General features: G+C 37.2%; 4 protein-coding genes across 5 annotated transcripts; 3 read left to right on the plus strand and 1 right to left on the minus strand.

The window, feature by feature from the left end:
* Positions 1-294: 294 nt before the first annotated feature.
* LOC131447967 (gamma-crystallin M2-like) lies at positions 295-1,592 on the plus strand. The gene is made up of 3 exons (XM_058620099.1): positions 295-356; positions 436-678; positions 1,257-1,592. The coding sequence occupies exons 1-3, from the start codon at positions 342-344 to the stop codon at positions 1,527-1,529; spliced, it is 531 nt and encodes a 176-aa protein (XP_058476082.1). The 5' UTR covers positions 295-341; the 3' UTR covers positions 1,530-1,592.
* A 2,365-nt stretch (positions 1,593-3,957) lies between these two features.
* On the plus strand, positions 3,958-8,411 carry LOC131447993 (gamma-crystallin M3-like). 2 transcript variants are annotated; one of them, XM_058620110.1, is made up of 6 exons: positions 3,958-4,026; positions 4,109-4,351; positions 4,444-4,711; positions 7,361-7,394; positions 7,771-7,993; positions 8,091-8,411. In XM_058620110.1, exons 1-6 carry the CDS (start codon positions 3,994-3,996, stop codon positions 8,364-8,366), a joined length of 1,077 nt encoding a protein of 358 aa, XP_058476093.1. In that variant the 5' UTR covers positions 3,958-3,993; the 3' UTR covers positions 8,367-8,411. The 2 variants fall into 2 exon arrangements, with proteins under 2 accessions (XP_058476093.1, XP_058476092.1); XM_058620109.1 differs by lacking the exons at positions 3,958-4,026; positions 4,109-4,351; positions 4,444-4,711; positions 7,361-7,394 and adding an exon at positions 7,590-7,657 and having other exon boundaries at positions 7,751-7,993.
* Positions 8,412-11,837: 3,426 nt separating this feature from the next.
* On the plus strand, positions 11,838-13,375 carry LOC131447606 (gamma-crystallin M3-like). The gene is made up of 3 exons (XM_058619496.1): positions 11,838-11,926; positions 12,012-12,251; positions 13,063-13,375. The coding sequence occupies exons 1-3, from the start codon at positions 11,912-11,914 to the stop codon at positions 13,339-13,341; spliced, it is 534 nt and encodes a 177-aa protein (XP_058475479.1). The 5' UTR covers positions 11,838-11,911; the 3' UTR covers positions 13,342-13,375.
* A 1,680-nt stretch (positions 13,376-15,055) lies between these two features.
* LOC131475215 (beta/gamma crystallin domain-containing protein 1-like) lies at positions 15,056-20,004 on the minus strand. Its single transcript, XM_058653175.1, has 7 exons — positions 19,996-20,004; positions 18,426-18,668; positions 18,067-18,338; positions 16,489-16,510; positions 15,794-15,811; positions 15,463-15,714; positions 15,056-15,379 (listed from the first exon to the last, which is right to left on the minus strand). The coding sequence occupies exons 1-7, from the start codon at positions 20,002-20,004 to the stop codon at positions 15,104-15,106; spliced, it is 1,092 nt and encodes a 363-aa protein (XP_058509158.1). The 3' UTR covers positions 15,056-15,103.
* Positions 20,005-20,699: the final 695 nt, after the last annotated feature.

A 20,699-nucleotide genomic window follows, 5' to 3' on the forward strand; every position in this document is an offset into this window, starting at 1 on the left:
ATAGTGCACAGAAAATTCTAGATAAGTATATATATATGTATATATATACGCATGTCAGTGGAATTGACCCAAAATGGCATTGTACACAAAATTTCCCTATGAAAAAGTGTTCTATGACTCATACAGAATACAGTACTTTTCTGAAGCCTACATCCCTCTATTACACGTACATATGCCCTGAGCATTCTATAGGCCTCTATACCATGTTGCTGAGTCACAGGTTTGGACAATGGGAGCCACTGATTCTTTGGGTTTGCTCAGGTATAAAAGACATGTTTAAAAACAGGAGAAGCATCAGTTTGGCAGCAGCAACCGTTCTGTGAAAAACCAACACCACCACCATGACCATGGGCAGGGTAATCACTCACGCTCACACCTCACCATTACACTTTCAAACTCCTTCCTGTGCATTTACACTCTCTCTCTTTCATCCAGATCACCTTCTACGAGGACAGGAACTTCCAGGGTCGTTCCTATGAGTGCATGAGCGACTGCGGCGACATGTCCTCCTACCTGAGCAGGTGTCACTCCTGCAGGGTGGAGAGCGGCTGCTTCATGGTCTACGACCGCACCAACTACATGGGAAACCAGTACTTCATGAGGAGGGGCGAGTACGCCGACTACATGAGCATGTTTGGAATGAGGGACTGCATCAGGTCCTGCCGTATGATCCCCATGGTAAGAAGCTTGACACAAACAGCTCTTGTGGTTCAATATCAGTGTTGTCATGTTCTTCAGTACCTCTTTTTGGTCGGTACCTCATAATTAAACAATTTATTGCAACAAATGGAAATGCAGTTAGTTAGACTGATGGGTCGAAAGGGTAAAGCACCAGATCATCTCTGTAAGTTTGTCCTTCTGTAGCAACTTCCTGTTGACAGATCAATTTTTTGTGAACACCCAAGAATGTACCCTTTACATTTTGGTAAGAATCTACCCATTGATGATGTCACAAAAATTATTAATGGGCAAAACTCATCTGATTTGAACAGAATTTGGTATGTCTATGGAGAGTTAGACATTCTACCATCAGACTATGTTTAATTTGGATCTGATCCAGATTATGGATTTGGTGGCAAATTTAAATTGAGAGATATACACATATGTACTTAAAATTGGACTCCCCCAATTTTAAGTACAGATGGGGATGAATTTTGTCATGTTTATGTAATAATAGCTATACACAGGTAAAGTTCTACACAGATCCAGATCCAAGTCTTCATCAAGGTAAACGCCCAAATGTTTTCTCCTCACAGCACAGAGGACAGTTCAGGATGAGGATCTACGAGAGAGAGAACTTTGGCGGTCAGATGCACGAGATGATGGACGACTGTGACAACATCATGGATCGCTACCGCATGTCCAACTGCATGTCCTGCCACGTGATGGACGGCCACTGGCTGATGTACGAGCAGCCAAACTACAGAGGCAGGATGATGTACATGAGGCCTGGAGAGTACAGAAGCTTCAAGGACATGGGCTGGAGCGGCATGAGGTTCATGAGCATGAGGCGCATCATGGACATGTAAAAACTGTTGATAAAAATGTGTCTTCATTTACTAAATCAATAAAAGTCTTTTCTTGACAAAATATTTATCCCTGTTGAATCATTTTGTATTGGTTAAAAAGGAGGCTTCCAGTGATTTGTTATAGCTCTTTATAGATTTATTTTTCATATATTTTTGTAGTAGGGTGGTACCATTATGGTGTCACACATTTTTTAGCATTACTTGGTAAAAACAATGGTAATTGTGTGAGAATAAGGAGAAAATATCACAGTAATACCATCTTTTTAATCATTAAAAAAGAAATGTTCATTGAATGACTTGAAGTACTTTGGACGACACAACACATTTGCTAGCAGTAATTGGTTAATTAACATTGAAAATATTACAGTAATACCATGTTTTTGATTGTTTTTTCTCTTCTGTGGCAGTTCTATGCTTCTATAATTTCCAATTGAATGTTCATGAAATAACTAGAAATTGAGAATTACTTGGGACTACTCAGTGTAATACCTTCACACAGAAATATTTGATAATTGCCATGTTATTAAGTTGACATTCACCCTCCCTTATGTCCCAAACACAATTTCAACTGTCAACAGATATTTCTTTAGAAATTAGACTGTTTTACTGTAATAGTTCTTCTCAATATGAAAGTGTTGCTATTGCTACTATTACTGTATAATTATTTTATATTTTACCTTTTATTTAACCAGGATGTCCCTTGAGATAGAAATCTTTCTTATGAGGGAGATTTGGCCAAGACAACTCGCCACGTTCAGTTCAGTTCAGTTAAAATGATACTCAACACATGAAACACACAGAATATGAACAGTCAAATGTACAATATGCAATATGATAATGTGTTTTCATATGTTAAGTGCCCAGACAATTCTAGATACATGTAAATATATATAGTACAGTATTTTTCTGAAGCCTACATTACTACCTCTATTACATATACATAAGGACACATGTTACATTTTAGTGTCCAAATCAGGAGACTATAGCATCCCCATCATTTATATAAAATCTTTGTTTGTTAAGTAATTGCCAACACAGATTTATTCCTAAAAACGATAATATGGTAAAGTTAGCACGGCTTCAGTTCTTTGCGAGTGATTGTATGTGGAAAGCTGTGGAGCCCGATGGTTTTCATGACCTCTTCACCTTTCACCACAGCAACATTGTCACGTCAAAGCTGCTCATCGCCAACACTTTGTTCCCATTGTTCAGAGTTTGAGACCAAAAGCTTTTGTTGACCTTGGGTGAACTCTTTCTGCACCGACACCATCAGCTCCACCCAAAATATTACAACCTTATTAATTTAATTTTTTGGACCCTTGTGTGACAAATTTGGTATAAGTCTACTTCCAATTAAAATAGTGCACTGTAAAAACATATTTGGTTGAATTTTCTATGTATTATACTATTATTTACAGCTTAAAGAAATTCTGATGAGATATGTCAGCTGATAAAATGTATTTTAGAGTTTAACCATAAATTATATAATAAATATGCAAATCTATATAACTTGAATTAAGACAACAACCTTATGTAATAATGTACATATATTCTTACTATTATTTAAAAATGTTTATGAACATAAAAAATGTATACAATATTAAATAATGCAATGATAACAGATCATTTTGAAATTTTCAACAACCAAAAGTTTATTCCACAAAATCTGCACATAGAAGCACAAATACTGACGTATGTAAAGGCTCATATTGGTGTAATTATTGTCGAATAACTGACAAATTGAACAGGTTCTAATTTTTTCAACCATTCTTCAACTATTCACAAAAGAACTACTGAAAAGACCTAAAATAAACACACAGATAAATATAAGGATCATGAACAGAAGACATGAACATAAAAATAATTGAAACTATAGTTAGGTAAAATCAGTTATCAGCTTTATGATAATACATACTTGGTCTTTATTGTTTACTATTTTTAACCAAATCTCATATTTTAATAGTTTCATTTATGTATTTATTTAGTTGTTTTATTATACAGTATTTACCAGTGAAAATCTTTACTCTGTTTTTATGTCATTGATGCTTTTTAACAAATTGTTATTTTTTTTCTGTTTATATTAACTTCTTTCAATTCTGTTTTGTGTTTTTATCATGTCTCTGTATAGCAACTTTAATATATAGTACATTTGTGTATTAAAAAAAAAATATTGTGAGAATTTTTAACTAACCATAAACAGAAAAAAATGACTTAGCATATATACACGTGAGTCATATGGGTCAGTGTTACAACAGAAAAGGCCTTTGCAGTCACGTATCCAGTGCCCAAGCAAAACTAGACGCAACCTTTGCATTATATAGGCTTCAATGGTGAATTGATGAGTCAGGGTTTCTCTGAAGAGGGCGGAGCCTGGTCTTTACGTTTGTTTGGGTATAAAAGGAAAGGGTTAAACCAGGTAGGAAGGCAGTACAGGAGCAAGAGCAACCACTCAACCACAGCCAACATGAGCAACACCGACATGGGCATGAGGGGGAAGGTAAACTTTCTACTCAATGTAAATTCAGGTGAATCAAATACTGATTCATCTGTACTCATCACTCCAATTTAATCTTCTACAGATCATCTTCTACGAGGAGAAGAACTTCCAGGGTCGCTCCTATGAGTGCATGAATGACTGCTCCGACATGTCCTCCTACCTGAGCAGGTGTCACTCCTGCAGGGTGGACAGCGGCTGCTTCATGGTCTACGACCGCACCAACTACATGGGCAACCAGTACTTCATGAGGAGGGGCGAGTACTCCGACTACATGAGCATGTTTGGAATGAGGGACTGCATCAGGTCCTGCCGTATGATCCCCATGGTAAAGCACCAGATTGTGTTTTCACGGTTCACTGTAAAGTCTAACGTTGCTCGATTTACTTGGAGTTAAACTGTTTTTGTTTTACTCTACAGTACAGAGGAAACTACAGGATGAGGATCTACGAGAGGGAGAACTTCGGCGGTCAGATGCACGAGATGATGGACGACTGCGACAACATCATGGACCGCTACCGCATGTCCGACTGCCAGTCCTGCCACGTGATGGACGGCCACTGGCTGATGTACGAGCAGCCCCACTACAAAGGCAGGATGATGTACATGAGGCCTGGAGAGTACAAGAGCTTCAGGGAGATGGGCTGGAGCGGCATGAGGTTCATGAGCATGAGGCGCATCACGGACTCCTGCTACTAAAAGATCATCAAATGTCTACTGGATACATGGAATGCTGCTAAATCAAAAAGTGACTGCACTTACCAACTGTGCACTGATTTACATGAATAAATAATGATTCATGAATTTCAACATTTTTATGGTGATGACACTTTTATTTGTACAAACAAAGGGTGACTATTATCTATTATTTTGACTTTATAATATTGGTATTTCCAAGTTAGAGATTACCACAAATGGAAGAACAAGAAATGTGAATATACTGTGTATGCACGTACATAAAAACAGACAAGAAAGTAAACAAACTTGAGTAAATTTGAACAAAAATACATGATAAGGCTCATGGAAACAAATAACACGTAATACTGCAAAAATGCATGATCACAGAGTAGCGTTCATTCCAAATTACTTAATAAATATAAAGTGTAAAGTATAAATATAGTAAATAAAAGTATTGCTATAATTTCTTTAATGATTTGTGGAATTTCTAGTTCCAACAGAAAGGTCTTCAGAATCTGATGAAAACCTTGGTTGTTGTAGAGGTGAAGATCACTGGCTCATCTGCAAATGAAATGAATTAAATGAGATTTTAAATGAAATTATTAATTATGTTGTTAAAAAAAAGATATATATATATATATATATATAAGACATATATAATAATTTGTGAATAGACTGAAAAAATAAAACAACAAATAAAATATATACACATATATATATATTTGCTAAAAGAATTCCAGTTATCAATGCTAACACTAGCACAAGTTTGGCTACATCAGAACACAGTGTGACGTCACAATTTACATTTACACTATGAACAGTGATTGTGCGGCAGGAGTTTTCTAAGAGTCAACGTTTTCTCAAGCTATCCCACAGAAAATGCTCGGTTTCTTTTTTTTTTTTTTTTAAATACCTACCCATGTGTAAGACAAATTGTTTTCAAAGAATTAAAACACAGTTGACTCGCCCACACAATGTTGCAGTATGAATAGGAAGTATGGAATAGGTTGTTGTGTAATATGAGTCAGCAATTTTTCTGGAAAACAATTAATTGTAATGTGATAGTATCGTATACCCGAGTAGCAACATGTCATAAACACTGAGTCACATTAAATTAAGCAAACACACTGGTTAGCTACGTAGCCAGCTAGCAACCTAACAGTAACCACTTAGACTACGCTAGCTAGTGTTAGCTTAATTACCATGTGTTGTAAATGCAACAGGTTAAAGACATTATATACGACTCTTATTGTATTTTGTCCAACTTTTTTTCATTTAAAAAATATATGCAAGACTAGAACTTTGAAAATATAACTATTAAAGTTCACATTGTTGTGAATTTATATTATTTGGTTGTGGTCATGTTCATGATTGGTTGTTCACACAACTGCTTTGCTATCCTAACCAAAGCTACTAACCCTATAATATATGTCCATGATATAGGATGGACCTAGCAATACAGTGCAAATAGTGTTTCCATACTTATTGGGATGTTGGCATTAATTTGACATACTGCAAATTTTATATAGTATTAGTTTTTGAGCATTTTCACTTCACAGAACATTTAAAGGCCAATGCTGATCTTACAGATAAGATATTTATATAATCCTTAATTTATTTACATTGTTGGTCCCTCAATTAGGGGGATTTAGGTATAGAATAGTGATTCCCAAACTTTTCAGACTCCTTATACCCCTAATACTGTGAACTTGAAAATAAATTGTCTGTTTGAATTTGACTGTCTAATTTTTTTTTTTTTTGTCTTCGAATACCCCCTTAATCACGTATCCCAAGCGGTACAAGTACCACAGTTTGGGAATCACTGGTATAGAACAATAAATTAATAGACCCAACTTTATTGATCCCTTGGGATGACTCACTCAGGGAAATTAGATACAATAAGATGCAATATAAACAAACTAATACACCTACACAAGAGGATATTCGCACTCATATAATCATAAATAACATTCTCTAAAATAATGTTTTTCCAAAGATTTCAACTCTCATTTTTGACTTATTTATCTTTATTCAGGCAGGCATCAGTACACAGAGATCAGTCCAAAACAAGCAACAGTATCCAAATCGGCAGGCAAAAGAGAAGTCAAAAAACAATCACAGTCAAAGCACAGTCACTAGGGAATCAAGAAAATAACGCTGGAAAATCTCACACAAGGGCAAAAACAATCTGGCACCGAAGGAGGGGAAGACGAGACAAAATACTCTATGACAATGAGACACAGGTGCAACACATTAGGGCGGGGCCAGTAATCACACAGGAGGGAAACTTGACAGGAAGTGGATCTGAAATGAAACAAGACATGAGTACCAAAATAAAACAGGAACCAATGAATGAACAGAAAAACAAATAACAGAACTTAAAGGAGAGACGGGGCCATGAAATTATTTACATAACTTTTATATTATAAAAGTATACATTTTACATGTGTGTATATACATATATATGTATATATATAATACATTTTAGATTGTACACATATATAGAAATGTTTTTCTTAATTGGTGATCTACTGACATATAACCCCATCCTATGTAATTATGTTTACATAAGAATAAAAGCTTGATTTACAGAACACATAGAATTACTATTATTTATTTCAGAATGACTGAACTGACACTGGCACATTCATACAGTGAAACAGACTATACTATAATAGCGTGAGAGATGCTTTGTGTTCCTGTATTGTTTAAAAACAGTTCAATAGTTCTAAAGTCTTTGAGGTCCCAGTCACGTGATTCAACAGCACACATGGGCCTGTGCTGCTCTCTATACCATGGTGCTGGCTCAGGGTTTTCAACAATGGGGGCCCGCTGACGACTGATGCCGGTCCGGTATAAAAGCCGGGCTCGGACAGGAGGAAGACAGCAGTGCAGCAGTAGCAACAGCAGCAGCTCATCTACAACTATGACCACCACAGACATGAGCATGGGCAAGGTAGTTATTTTAGAACTATCAACGATGATGTTATATATTTACGCTTTTTAACATATCTAAAGTGATGGCTTTCCTCTTTTCTGTTTTTCCCAGATCACCTTCTACGAGGACAGGAACTTCCAGGGTCGCTCCTATGAGTGCATGAGCGACTGCGCCGACATGTCCACCTACCTGAGCAGGTGTCACTCCTGCAGGGTGGAGAGCGGCTGCTTCATGGTCTACGATCGCCCCAACTACATGGGCAACCAGTACTTCATGAGGAGGGGCGAGTACTCCGACTACATGAACATGATGGGAATGAGCGGCGGCATCAGGTCCTGCCGTATGATCCCCATGGTAGGTTTAGAACACACTAATTATATTTTTTTTTATCAATTTCTTCAAAATGTTACCTTAAATTAATACTTTTTGTGTGTTTCTTTAATTCTTACAGCACAGAGGACAGTTCAGGATGAGGATCTACGAGAGGGAGAACTTCGGTGGTCAGATGCACGAGATGATGGACGACTGCGACAACATCATGGACCGCTACCGCATGTCCGACTGCCAGTCCTGCAACGTGATGGACGGCCACTGGCTGATGTACGAGCAGCCCCAATACAGAGGCAGGATGATGTACATGAGGCCTGGCGAGTACAGGAGCTTCAGGGAGATGGGCTGGAGCGGCATGAGGTTCATGAGCATGAGGCGCATCACTGACATGTGCTAGATATTTTCTAATTGAAATAAAAAAAATGAAAGATGAAACAAACAAACAAAATGTTGTGGCCTTTTTTACTGATGTTACGAATGAGATAAGCAGTGAGATAAACAGGGATTCAAATTTCAAACGTACAATATCAATCTCATTGAGAAAATACACTGCAAAAAATACATTTTGCAAACTAAAAAAACAACGAACATATGATCACCAATACAGTTGTTTTTTCTCACACAAATTACAATAACAAAAATCCATTTAAATTTAAATCAATGTTTGTTTGTTGTTTACACATTAGTAAACATCAACCATTCCATGGTTATAAATGCATTCATTAACGCAGGAGTTTCAGGGATTATGGCTCTATCATATCCAATGTTGTCATTAATAGTTTGTATATTTTATAAATTGAAAGCAAAATTTAAATACATAATGGAAAACACTGGTTGTTGCTGCTCAGTTTTGTTTAGTGCCAAAGTGGAAAAAGTTAAAATGCTGTCATTTTTCAAAAAATCCCTTTTGAATGACATTTATACATTTTTTTTAAAAATGATATAAGGAGAAACAAGAATGAATGTGTGTTTTCACATAAAACATCACATTAGATAAATAAAATAATTGTGTTACAGCTGCAGAGAAAATGTATTGATTGTAATGACACCAGTTTAATAGTTTAATATAGTTTAATTCTAAACCAAAAGTAGATTTACTGCCAAGACATGACCAAGAATAAATAAGTAGTGTTTATCCAGAATTGTCATGTATGTAAGAGTATGTGATACTTTATATACATTCTAGCTTTTTTGGCTATTTATCCATCCAACCGCATCCTACCGCTTTATTTATATGAATTAACATAATAATATTATAATTTATATTTGAAAATTATTTTGTTTTTTTGTTTGTTTTTTGGTGTGTGGTATATTCATGAAATTTTGATTGTAAGACACACAACATGTTGAAAAATACACATTAAGTGTAATAAATAACATACTTTTATCCATGCAAATTGAGGAACAGATATTCTCAAGTGAAAATTTTAGAAATTAGCAACTAAAAGAATTGATGTGTGTGTAATTCTTGGAATTGTAAGGCAGTGTTTTTGTGGAACAGATTTACGATGCTGTACAGACACATTTAAAAACAACACAATGATAGACTTGTACAAAATCAATACAAAGCTAAAAGAAATAAAAGTTTAAGAAGATTAAATGTGTTAACGTGAAGGTAAAAGGGAATAAAAAGAAACCAAAGGGTAGAAGTCTGGAGAAACTAAAAGTCAGTCAGTCATCATCTACCGCTTTATCCTCTGCTAGAGGGTCGCGGGGGGTGCTGTGCCAATCTCAGCTACATCGGGCGATAGGCGGGGTACACCCTGGACAGTTCGCCAGTCCATCGCAGGGCCACATAGAGAGACAGACAAACAACCATTCACTCTCACACTCACTCCTATGGTCAATTTAGATTGTCCAATTTACCTATCCCCACATCGCATGTTTTTGGACTGTGGGAGGAAGCCGGAGAACCCGGAGAGAACCCACGCACACACGGGGAGAACATGCAAACTCCATGCAGAAAGGCCCTTGTTCCAACCGGGGCTCGAACCCGGGTCTTCTCGCTGCAAGGCGAGAGTGCTAACCACTACACCACCGTGTGGCCCTGAGAAACTAAAAGTAAAAATCTTAAATATATAAATGAAATAAAGAAAAATAATTTATCATCTTTGGTAGGCCTAAAAATATAGTATAAAATAAAGATAAAATGAAACTGATATTTAATGATATTTAAATAAATTCTTAAAGGTTCAAGAAAGACATGAAATTGATAGAATAGTTAAGTTAAAAATACTTTCAAATAGAAAACTTAAGACCCACCTTTTTATCCTCAGATGTATTTATTTATTTATTTGTTCTCTTTTATTCCATTTTAGGACCTGACAAAATTATAATACTCTACCCTTTCGTGTCCTTCAACAGAATTTTCTATTTATTATTTTATTATTTTATCATGTTCTAGTTTACTCATAGAACCTCATTCATTTATATATATTATATTTCTCTTTTTACCTTCTTTTACCTCCTGTTTTGATCATCACCCATTAGTTATCATTTCCTCACTTCCTGTCCTCTCTTCCTCTCCTCACATCCTTTGGTCTCTTACTTCTTCTTCTTCTTCTTCTTTTCCTCACTTCTTCAATTCTCCATTGCTGTATTTTTAACACATAACACCAGACATTTGTCGGCTGAAACGGTTGTTGAGGGTGAGGGTGGGGGTGGGGCCATGTGTTTCCTTTCTTTGATTATGTTTTTAATCCTGTGAGTTGCATTGCCTTGTATGGAAAGAGATGTATAAATAAAGTTTGTTTGACTGATTCTTCCAGATTTAAAAACTAGCCAATGGCTTTATTTCAAATAGATAGATAGATAGATAGATAGATAGATAGATAGATAGATAGATAGTTTGAAAAGGAGTAGGCAGAAGTATAAACTTAAATATACCTACCTCATTTCTATTACACACAACTATTATAACTGTTACTGTATATAATTATATAACACAATTTATAGACTTTACTTATATTTACTTTACTTGTAAATATTTACAGTATTTTATACAATGTTCTGAATGTTCTCAGTACAACACAAGAATACGTCTGGCCATAAATCACCGTCATGGATTAAACTGCTGTTCTTTATCCTTAAAATTTGTATTTTGTATACAGTTTTAATCTGATTTATGGTTTCACTCGGCTTTCATTTATCTGTTAGAGTGTTCCATAAAGTTGTTCTGGCATACTGCATTTTTAAATTTAGTCTCCCTCTTAAATTATATATAAACAATGTCTTTATTTTATTTGGAAGTAAATTATTTATTGCTTTGAGTATTATTTGCACTGTTTTAAACTGAATCAGATCTGGAAAGTTTAGCGCTTGTATTTTTAAGAAGAGTTAATTTGTGTTTGTCTCTATATCATATATATATATATACATTAAGCAGGCCTCTTCACTGTCAAATTTTAAATGTGCATTTGCATTTTCTGGGTGAGATATCGCGTCTACACACATTTTTATGTCTTTTATGTGTTTATTCATTTGTTTTTTACACCCGTTTATTTATTTAATCACTACTGTACAAATATAAATAAATTGGATTGAGACATACAGTATATATATGTATATGTGTGTTTATTACTTTATTTTTTGGGGGGATAGATTAGAAGTAACATATTCAACAGGCGGTTTTAGAGAATAACAGACAGGTATGTTTGTGGAAACCTCGCTGTTGTCGTGTTATTCAGCATTAACAGGACAATAGAAAGTGAGCGGGGCCTCTTCTGACAACCTGCAACCCCCGCATATCACCACGTGTTTGAAGGTAGTCACTTTGAAGCGGAGCGGAGCGCGAGGGGCCTCTGCTTTCATGTTGCTCTGTCAGGACTTTAAACAATGAGGTAATGTGTTTTTTTGGAAAGCGAGGTCAGGTATAAAAGCTGCGGCGGGACGCGGAGGAAAGCGTGCAGTTGTTTTTGAGCCGAGACAGTCGCAACAGTAGCCATGACCATGGGCAAGGTGTGCACGACTTCTGCTTCTCACTTTTCTGACACATTCTGAGTCTGAAAAAAATGACTTAATGTTTTATTCTCCTCCCTCACAGATCATCTTCTACGAGGACAGGAACTTCCAGGGTCGTTCCTATGAGACCAGCAGCGACTGCGCTGACATGTCCTCCTACCTGAGCAGGTGTCACTCCTGCAGGGTGGAGAGCGGCTGCTTCATGGTCTACGACCGCACCAACTACATGGGAAACCAGTACTTTGTGAGGCGCGGCGAGTACTCCGACTACCAGCGTATGGGCATGAGTGACTGCATCAGGTCCTGCCGCATGATCCCCATGGTAACCAAACTCATTAATAACTGTTAATTTGAAAGATGAAAACAATAATATTGATGTATTTGATAATTATTTAAAGATAAAGATCTTTTATTGATCTCCAGAGAGGCATTTGGAAGTTACAGCGGCCCAAGTTCAGAAAATTTACTTAGAAAATTTGGTGATTGAAGTAAAAATAATAATAAACATTTGTAAATACAATGATTCCCAAAATGTGGGTCGTGGCCCAGTGGTGGGCCGTGAGGTGAATTACATGTGGGCCCATGAGAGGTCAGAAAATTTTAGTTTTGTTATTACACTTATTTATATTTAAAAGATTATTATTTAAAATGATACTTTGCAATTGTTTTGTTCATGCTGATAGATTTGGGCATTTAAAAGATCATTTATTGTGCAGTTTATTGTGCAGTTGCACTTTAAACCCTTTGGTTAAAGTGCATTTGAAATTAGAAAAAAACAAGTTAAGTAACCTATTTTAAGTTGTAAACAGCTCTGGTAGTTAAATTAAGTAAATTCAACTAATTCAAAAAGCAGGTATAATCATAGATACATATGTATAGAATACATTATAAATAGATATAAATATTGCTTGATTGAACTTAATCATTTTAGCACAAGCAAGTTATACAAAGACAATTTGCCTACTTTATTTGAGTGGTATCAAATTAAGTAATATTTGTTAAGTTTCTCAAGCATTTTCTGTTCTCACTGCAGTCCCATGTGGTGGTATTTTGTATGTACAGTCATAACTTGTGTATTTGTACGAATGTATACACATATTTTAACTCATTTTCATTCACTTTTCACCTCACAGCACAGAGGACAGTTCAGGATGAGGATCTACGAGAGAGAGAACTTCGGCGGTCAGATGCACGAGATGATGGACGACTGCGACAACATGATGGACCGCTACCGCATGTCCGACTGCCAGTCCTGCAACGTGATGGACGGCCACTGGCTGATGTACGAGCAGCCCCAATACAGAGGCAGGATGATGTACATGAGACCTGGCGAGTACAGGAGCTTCAGGGACATGGGCTGGAGCGGCATGAAGTTCATGAGCATGAAGCGCATCATGGACTCCTGTTATTAGAGCATCAGTGAATAAAAGTCATTAAGATTTTAAACTAAGCAAAATCTAGTGATTCTCTTTTGAAACTGTGACTTGTTACAGAGTGGCCTGACACACACATACACAACAACAAAACATCTGACCTCAGAGTAGATCTGTTTTACTTAAAAGTCCGAGGTTGACATTGCAGACAAATTCTATGCTTAAGCTTAAACCAGAGTATGAACATCTGTTTTTGAGGCTTCAGGGTCACACCAGCATCACTTCTAAACCCCAATAGTCTTTTCCAGGACCATGTTTACTCGGTAGTTCACAAAGTATGACAAACAAACATTTGTCATATGCACTGAAAACGAACCCTAACCCTAACCCTAGGGTTAACCCTAACCCTAACCCGAATTATAAAAGTAATGAAAACACAATTTCATACAACCCAATTTACTTCATTAACTTGTGTGTTACCACTCGTAAACCAGCAAGTGGTTTTGGCCAATCGTTCCATATGTGTCATATTGACTTTACCAAAGTTCTCACAAGTTTAAGGGAAAAAAGCAGCCAATCAGGGTTAGAGACCAAACGGCAGAATAGTTTAAACTTAGACTTTGAGGGAGTTGAGGAAATGTTGTCAGGTGTGACTGTACATAAAAGTGAATGTCATCTGCATAACGATTGACACGGGATGTTGTGTTTCTGAAAGACACAACATCGGAGCCAAGGAGAAACACATATCATGAGAATACAAGTGGACATAAGAATGACCCTTGGTGTATATTGAAGTTTATGGTTGTGACATCACAAGCTCAGGAATCTGAACTACCTATTTGAATCCTCCACAATCACATGTTGGCCGGTGCCATGTTGAGGGTTTGCAACCGAAATTTTGGATGATACCAGCAACCATCTGTCAATCATGCTAGTATTATTATTATTACACTCATACGGGCTGTACTTACTGTACTGTACACCAGGGGGCGACTGATAGTTTCAAAAATAACTCAACTTCTTACTTGATTTATCAAATCACTTAACATTTTCCTGAGGAGTTAATGTCTCAGTCACTAGTTTCATGTCTTCTTCAGGAACATGATGTAAATTGTGTAAATTATGTTCCCATTGAGGGCTACAAAGATCATTGTAGGTCATTGGACCAAGTTTGGATGTTCTCCTTGTGTGTGCTCAGGTTTTCTCCAGGTTCTTCGGTTTCCAACCAACAGCCCAAAAACATGCAGAAGTTAAGTGGACACTTAAATTGACAATTGAGGTGAGTGTGAGAGAGAATGGTTGTTTGTTGCTGTGTGTTTGCTCTTTGATGGCTAGCAATCTGTCCAAGGTGTGAACCTACCTTTCGTTTGGAGGATAAAGCGAAAGACGATGAATGAATGAGACCATTTGACCAAAAGTCACAAAATTCCAAATTCCAAAATTCAGTTTGAACTGAAGTACTATGGGGAAATGACCCTAGTTTTTACTTGATTTATGTCATAACTAAAGGTTTTTCCTGAAAAGTTAATGGTCACTAGATTTTGTAACTTATGTTCCCTTTTAGAGTAAAGTATATATGATAAAGCAAAAGAGTGGACATTTGGGAGTAGGAGCCTGGTTGCAGGTGAACTTCAACATGGAACATAGTTAGTTTAGTCGTTAATTTCTGATCAGTGACATAACTATCCATGAGATTTGGGTGACAAATAAGGGCCAAACCTCATAGTGTAAGTAAACACTTGACAACCATGAATTATGAATTACACATTGCTTTTATTCACTTGAGTCAAATACAGAAGGTCTAGCACATGTCAGTGATGCGCCTCATGCTCATGAACCTCATGCCGCTCCAGCCCATCTCCCTGAAGCTCCTGTACTCGCCAGGCCTCATGTACATCATCCTGCCTCTGTATTGGGGCTGCTCGTACATAAGCCAGTGGCCGTCCATCACGTTGCAGGACTGGCAGTCAGACATGCGGTAACGGTCCATGATGTTGTCGCAGTCATCCATCATCTCGTACATCTGACCACCGAAGTTCTCCCTCTCGTAGATCCTCATCCTGAACTGTCCTCTGTGCTGTAATTCGACACACAGGAGATGTAAGTCTAAACTTAAGTTTACAATCATTTAAAAACTGATATATTGACCAGGTGTCTTACATAAGGAATCATTCTGCAGGATCTGATGGTGTCAAACGTCATTCCCATGCTCATCATGCGCTGCATGTCGTGGTACTCTCCCCTCCTCATGAAGAACTGGTTGCCCATGTAGTTGGGACGCTCGTAGACCATGAAGCAGCCGCTCTCCACCCTGCAGGAGTGACATCTGCTCAGGTAGGAGGACATGTCGGTGCAGTCGCTCATGCACTCATAGGAACGACCCTGGAAGTTCCTCTCCTCGTAAAAGACAATCTGAAATGGAGATCATTACACTACGTCAGTAATTTGTTATGTTTTAAAATATGGTAAAACATCAGTGAATGTCAGTTACCTTGCCCATGATGATGGTTTAGGTTGTTCCTGGTGGATGGTTCAACTTGCTCTGCTAACTCCACGACTCCCAGACCTTTTTATACACAACACCAGGGCCCAACGTGTGTTGTTATTCAAATGTGGAAAGCTGATGAATTGGCAGTATGACTCTGCTAAACGGGGGCCTGTGAATGTGTAACAGCTGTTCTCCGTCCATACATTTCTGGCAGTGGTCATATGCATTGTCTGCTACAGGCAAAAGCTTTGTGTTGTCAGGGATCAGAAGGTTCTCCACATATTCTCTGATCCACAGTGATGATGGTCGACATCAGGCCACATCTCAGACAAACCCAGAACCTGAGTATAAAGAATTAAATGTACTGACTTTGAATTTTTCTATTTTCACATTCCACTGCAAAAGCATTCATACTAGAAATAAGCCAAATATTCTTTAATTGAATGAAATTGTCTTGCTTAAAGAAAAATAATCTGCCAAAGCAATTTTTGCTTAGCTAGAATTCTTAAAACCAGGAATCTGCAGCCACTTTCAGATTTTAATGTTCCTTAAATTTATGAATTTAGGCCAAAAACACTTGCAGGTGCTTATCACCAGCAAAGAAATTCTGTCATGTGGTAACTTAAAATGCGTCTTCCTTTACGTGACTAAACTGAATTTATAGCTTCAATATTACTTTGTTATATTTGCACACCCACCAATCTGTGATAGTAAATTGTACTACAATGAGAAAAACAAAATCTTGTTTCTCAGTTTGGAGTCTTGGACTTGTTACTGGTAATTAAACATTAGAGTGAGCCATCTTATTAAGACAAAGTTGGAAATACTTTTCTTGAAAAGACAGTTTTTAGAGTCTTGTGCTCAGAAAACTATTCCTGATTTATTTATTTTTTTACTACCTTAAAAATCAAGTTTTGCAGTGTACATTTGAAATAAAAACAAATACTTATGTACAGTACACAGATTTTTGGTTATTGTATTTAGTGATGTATATTTAGATATATATAATTAGTATTCATGAAAAGCAACACTAAATTCAATACTGTGCAGATTAGTCTATGACTTGAAATTATAAAACTGTTCACATTTCAACACCATGAGTGTTTTTTCCCGTATTTTTTACTATGTTTTAATACATTTTTATCATTTTGATAAAAAATTCAGTAAAGGAAAAACAGTTAGTTAGGACATTGCTATAAATGTGTTTTGACCAGATGATATGGTAGATTTATTTTGTATCACACATTTCATTCACAGTGGCAACTAAATGTGATTTACAAAAAAAATTGGAAACTTTTACGAAAGAAAACAAAAAGTCTGACTAAAATAATGCATAGAATATGATATATGACTACAAATTGACTCAAATTATTAAAAGAATGTAGAATGCAGCAAAAGGATAAAACATTAAGTGATTTAATAATAGAGCATACATATCATTTCTATTTGAAGTTTTTAACGATGGTAAAATAATAATTATGTATTTTCTGAATTAAGTTTTTCATTTAACAGCTTGGAAAACCAACAAAAGGACATACATTTAGGGAAGTGAATTAAAACGTCATCATTTTAAAGAATTCATTGTTGTTAAATATTTTTGATTACCATATAAAATATGGGATGTAGTCATATAGCTACAGGAAAATGTGAATCAATACTTCTCTGATGCATATGGAAATAATTTTGTGTTTGACAGCATAATTACATTTTTATACAGTTTGTTTTTAACAGTTTTATTTTCACACATTTAATTATTACAGTTATGTTTATTGTCCTTATTGATCTTGAAAGGTAATTTCTCTTACTAGGCATTTCTCGTAATCTCATGTTAAATGTATATATTTTTATCTGTTGCTAATTTTCTTAATATTTTTCCTTATGTATTTCCTCCTTTCCCAACTCACCCAATTTAAATTTAAAAAAGATCCTGGTCCTGATTCTGAATGTTCATCAGGATTTATGGTATTTTAGGTTATAGCTTAAATACCGACACATAAAATGTATTATTTAGACAGCACAGCAATAAACATAGTCAAAAAAGTATCACAGAGAATCACTGAAGAACTGTCAAGTTTATTGTCATCTATTTCAGTACATTATAGCGTCTTGTTTACATCAATAACAAAATAAATTACAGCCTACACAAACCACACAGGATAACTTTACCTTTGACAAATAAATGAAAAGACGTCGACTCGTTGGGTTTAAAAATTCACCTCAATTCTTTAATAAACAAAGTGTATGTACAGCAGGTAACAAAGTTTTCGGACGATGGCTAAAATTCGGTGACTCTCCTGAAGGAGCCGACAATGGCGCAGGTGGCGCACCAGTCGCGGTACCTCCTGTACTCGCCCGGTCTGAGGAAGTACTGCCGGCCTCTGTAGTTGGGATACTCGTAGAAGACGAAGTAGCCGTTCATGACGTTACATGAGTAGACGTAGCGGTGGTGGAAACGGTCAGACACACAGGGACAGTCGTCCATGAACTCCATCATGTTGCCGCCGAGGTCTGGCTTCTCATAGATACGCACTCTGTAGGAGCCGCGGTACTGTGGGACCAAAGGGAAAAGCAAAGTTTTAAAGAAGTCTTTCCCCAACATTTCCTCTGCTTTTTTACAATTTTGTGAACCACTCACCACGGGAATCATCCGACACGAGCGAATGCTGCTGCTGAAGCCCATCCACCGCTGATAGTCCGGAAACTCGCCCCTCCTCATGAAGTACTGGTGGCCCATGTAGTTGGGTCGCTCGTAGATCATGAAGCAGCCGCTCTCCACCCTGATGGAGTTGCAGCGGCTAAAGTACGTGTGGAGGTCCGTGCAGTCGTTGCTACACTCATAGCTCCGACCCTGGAAGTTCTTGTCCTCGTAGAAGATGATCTGTGAGCACACAACGTTCAAAATGTTGAAATTTGATTATATTCTAGTTTTCAATAAACCAGCATGACTATTTTTGGTAATGGCTGCTCCACACTAGAGGATTTTCAAATCTGACTTGATTTTCAAAATGTGGGACACAAAGAACTTTCAATGTTTTCTCAATCTTGGACCAGAGCACAGACCCTCAAGTCCCTCAATCCTGGGGACCCACTGCCCTGCATGTTTTAGGTGTTTCTCTGCTCCAACACACCTGATTCAAATAAATGGGTCATAATCAGGCTTCTGCAGTGTTTGCTGATGAGCTGACCATTTGAATGCAAGGAAACACCTAAAATATGCAGGGCAGTGTGTCCCCAGGACTGAGGGACTTGAGGGTCTGTGCTTTGATTCTAAGTTTCTTGGTTTGTACAAGTTACGGTACTACGGTTATTGTGGGGTCCTGCTCGGGCGTGAGCGATTAGAAATCAGAAGGACTTTGATGCTTCCGATATCTGTTAATCCCTCACTCTGGCCAGATAATCTGTTCAAATCAGCCTAAAATTGGAAGACACCCAAGATTGTCAGAAGGACCAGATCAGGTCAGTTATCCTCTAGTGTGGGGCGGGGCTTTAGAGTGTCAGTCAAAGATGCAGAGATGTTCTATAATCTGTGTTTGAAGAAGTTACCAAGAGTGTTTAGTGACAAATTATAGAATTTAGCGGGAAGTTCTACTCACTTTAATGACGCTGAAATTTAAACACCCTTTTCTTATTAGGTCAAAGTCAGAGTTTCCGCTTAGCGTCAACTGACAGGAAGTTAAGGAGCTAGCTTATATTTAGCGGAAGATGTCATAGGCTGTGGCAGACACAGGCAACAGCAACATTAAGCTAGTAAACGTGAGACAACTGCAAAATTGGTCAGAGTTTGACTGAAAACACAAAGAAGCATCCACAAAAAGTTTCAAAAATGAATTATACTACGGGGCAGCCCATGGACAAGTGGAAAGGAAACTTGGCTTGTAACTGGAGGGTTGCCAGTGCAAGTGTCAACCAAGTAAAAAAAAAAACATCCTCTACTATTTGGGTACCTTGCTCTGGGGTACCCAAAACGTAGAGGTAGGATTAAAAGGAATTTCCCCTGCGGGACACACGAATGCTCCCTCAATCAGATCTGATAGTTTTCCCTGACAGAGCCTGTTTTCAGATGAAGAATAACGCAGCAAACTAACAATCCTATATCGTTTCTATTCACAAAAAACAAACGGAGGCAGAATAATCACAGAAATATACCACAGAAATCAACAAAGGGTACGTACAACAGCTTTAATACAGCTTTAAATAGCACTCACCTTGCCCATGGTCTCTGTTGGAGCGATTCTCCTTGTTTTCAGGGCTTTTTATACTGACACTCCACAAACAACAACTATTGTTATTCAAATTCTCTCAGCTACAGCTGAAGGCTACTGGCACATGATGGAGAAATATGGATTTGAAGTGTGAGTGGGTGTGGGGGGAGGGTAATTAACTGTTTTGGTGTTTTGACACGCATGGACAAAGGAAAATACTAGTATGGTATCCACACATCCAGTGAACAATGGCTGCAGAACAATATGGAACCAGCCCTTTTTTTGAATTAAATATGTTGTTCAGTGCAGCGAGTCGTTCACTGTCACTGTGTCACTCTACATGAGCACCTTAATGTAAACAAGTGCATGTGTTGTTACTGGATGTGTTGAAGATTTCATTACATCCAGGACGTTATAATGTTTTCATTGGTGCTTGTTTATCTGTAAGGCTGTCCTTCTGTTAGCAACTTCCTGTCTGCAGTTTTTTGATGGATCAGTCTGAATTCCTGGTGATGGGTAGTTGATCAGTCAAGTATGTTCCTATTCAACTTTGGTAAGAATCTACCCACTGATGACGACACAAAACATGATAACATTTCCAAGAAATCCCCATCTCTTAAAATGGGCAAAACTGTAAAAAAAATAAATAATAATATTTCTGTCAAAACTCATCGGATTTGAAGGAAATGTTACGTGTGTATGCAGGA

This window comes from Solea solea, chromosome 2, assembly GCF_958295425.1.
Source record: "Solea solea chromosome 2, fSolSol10.1, whole genome shotgun sequence".
In the NCBI taxonomy this organism is placed as follows: Eukaryota; Metazoa; Chordata; class Actinopteri; order Pleuronectiformes; family Soleidae; genus Solea; species Solea solea.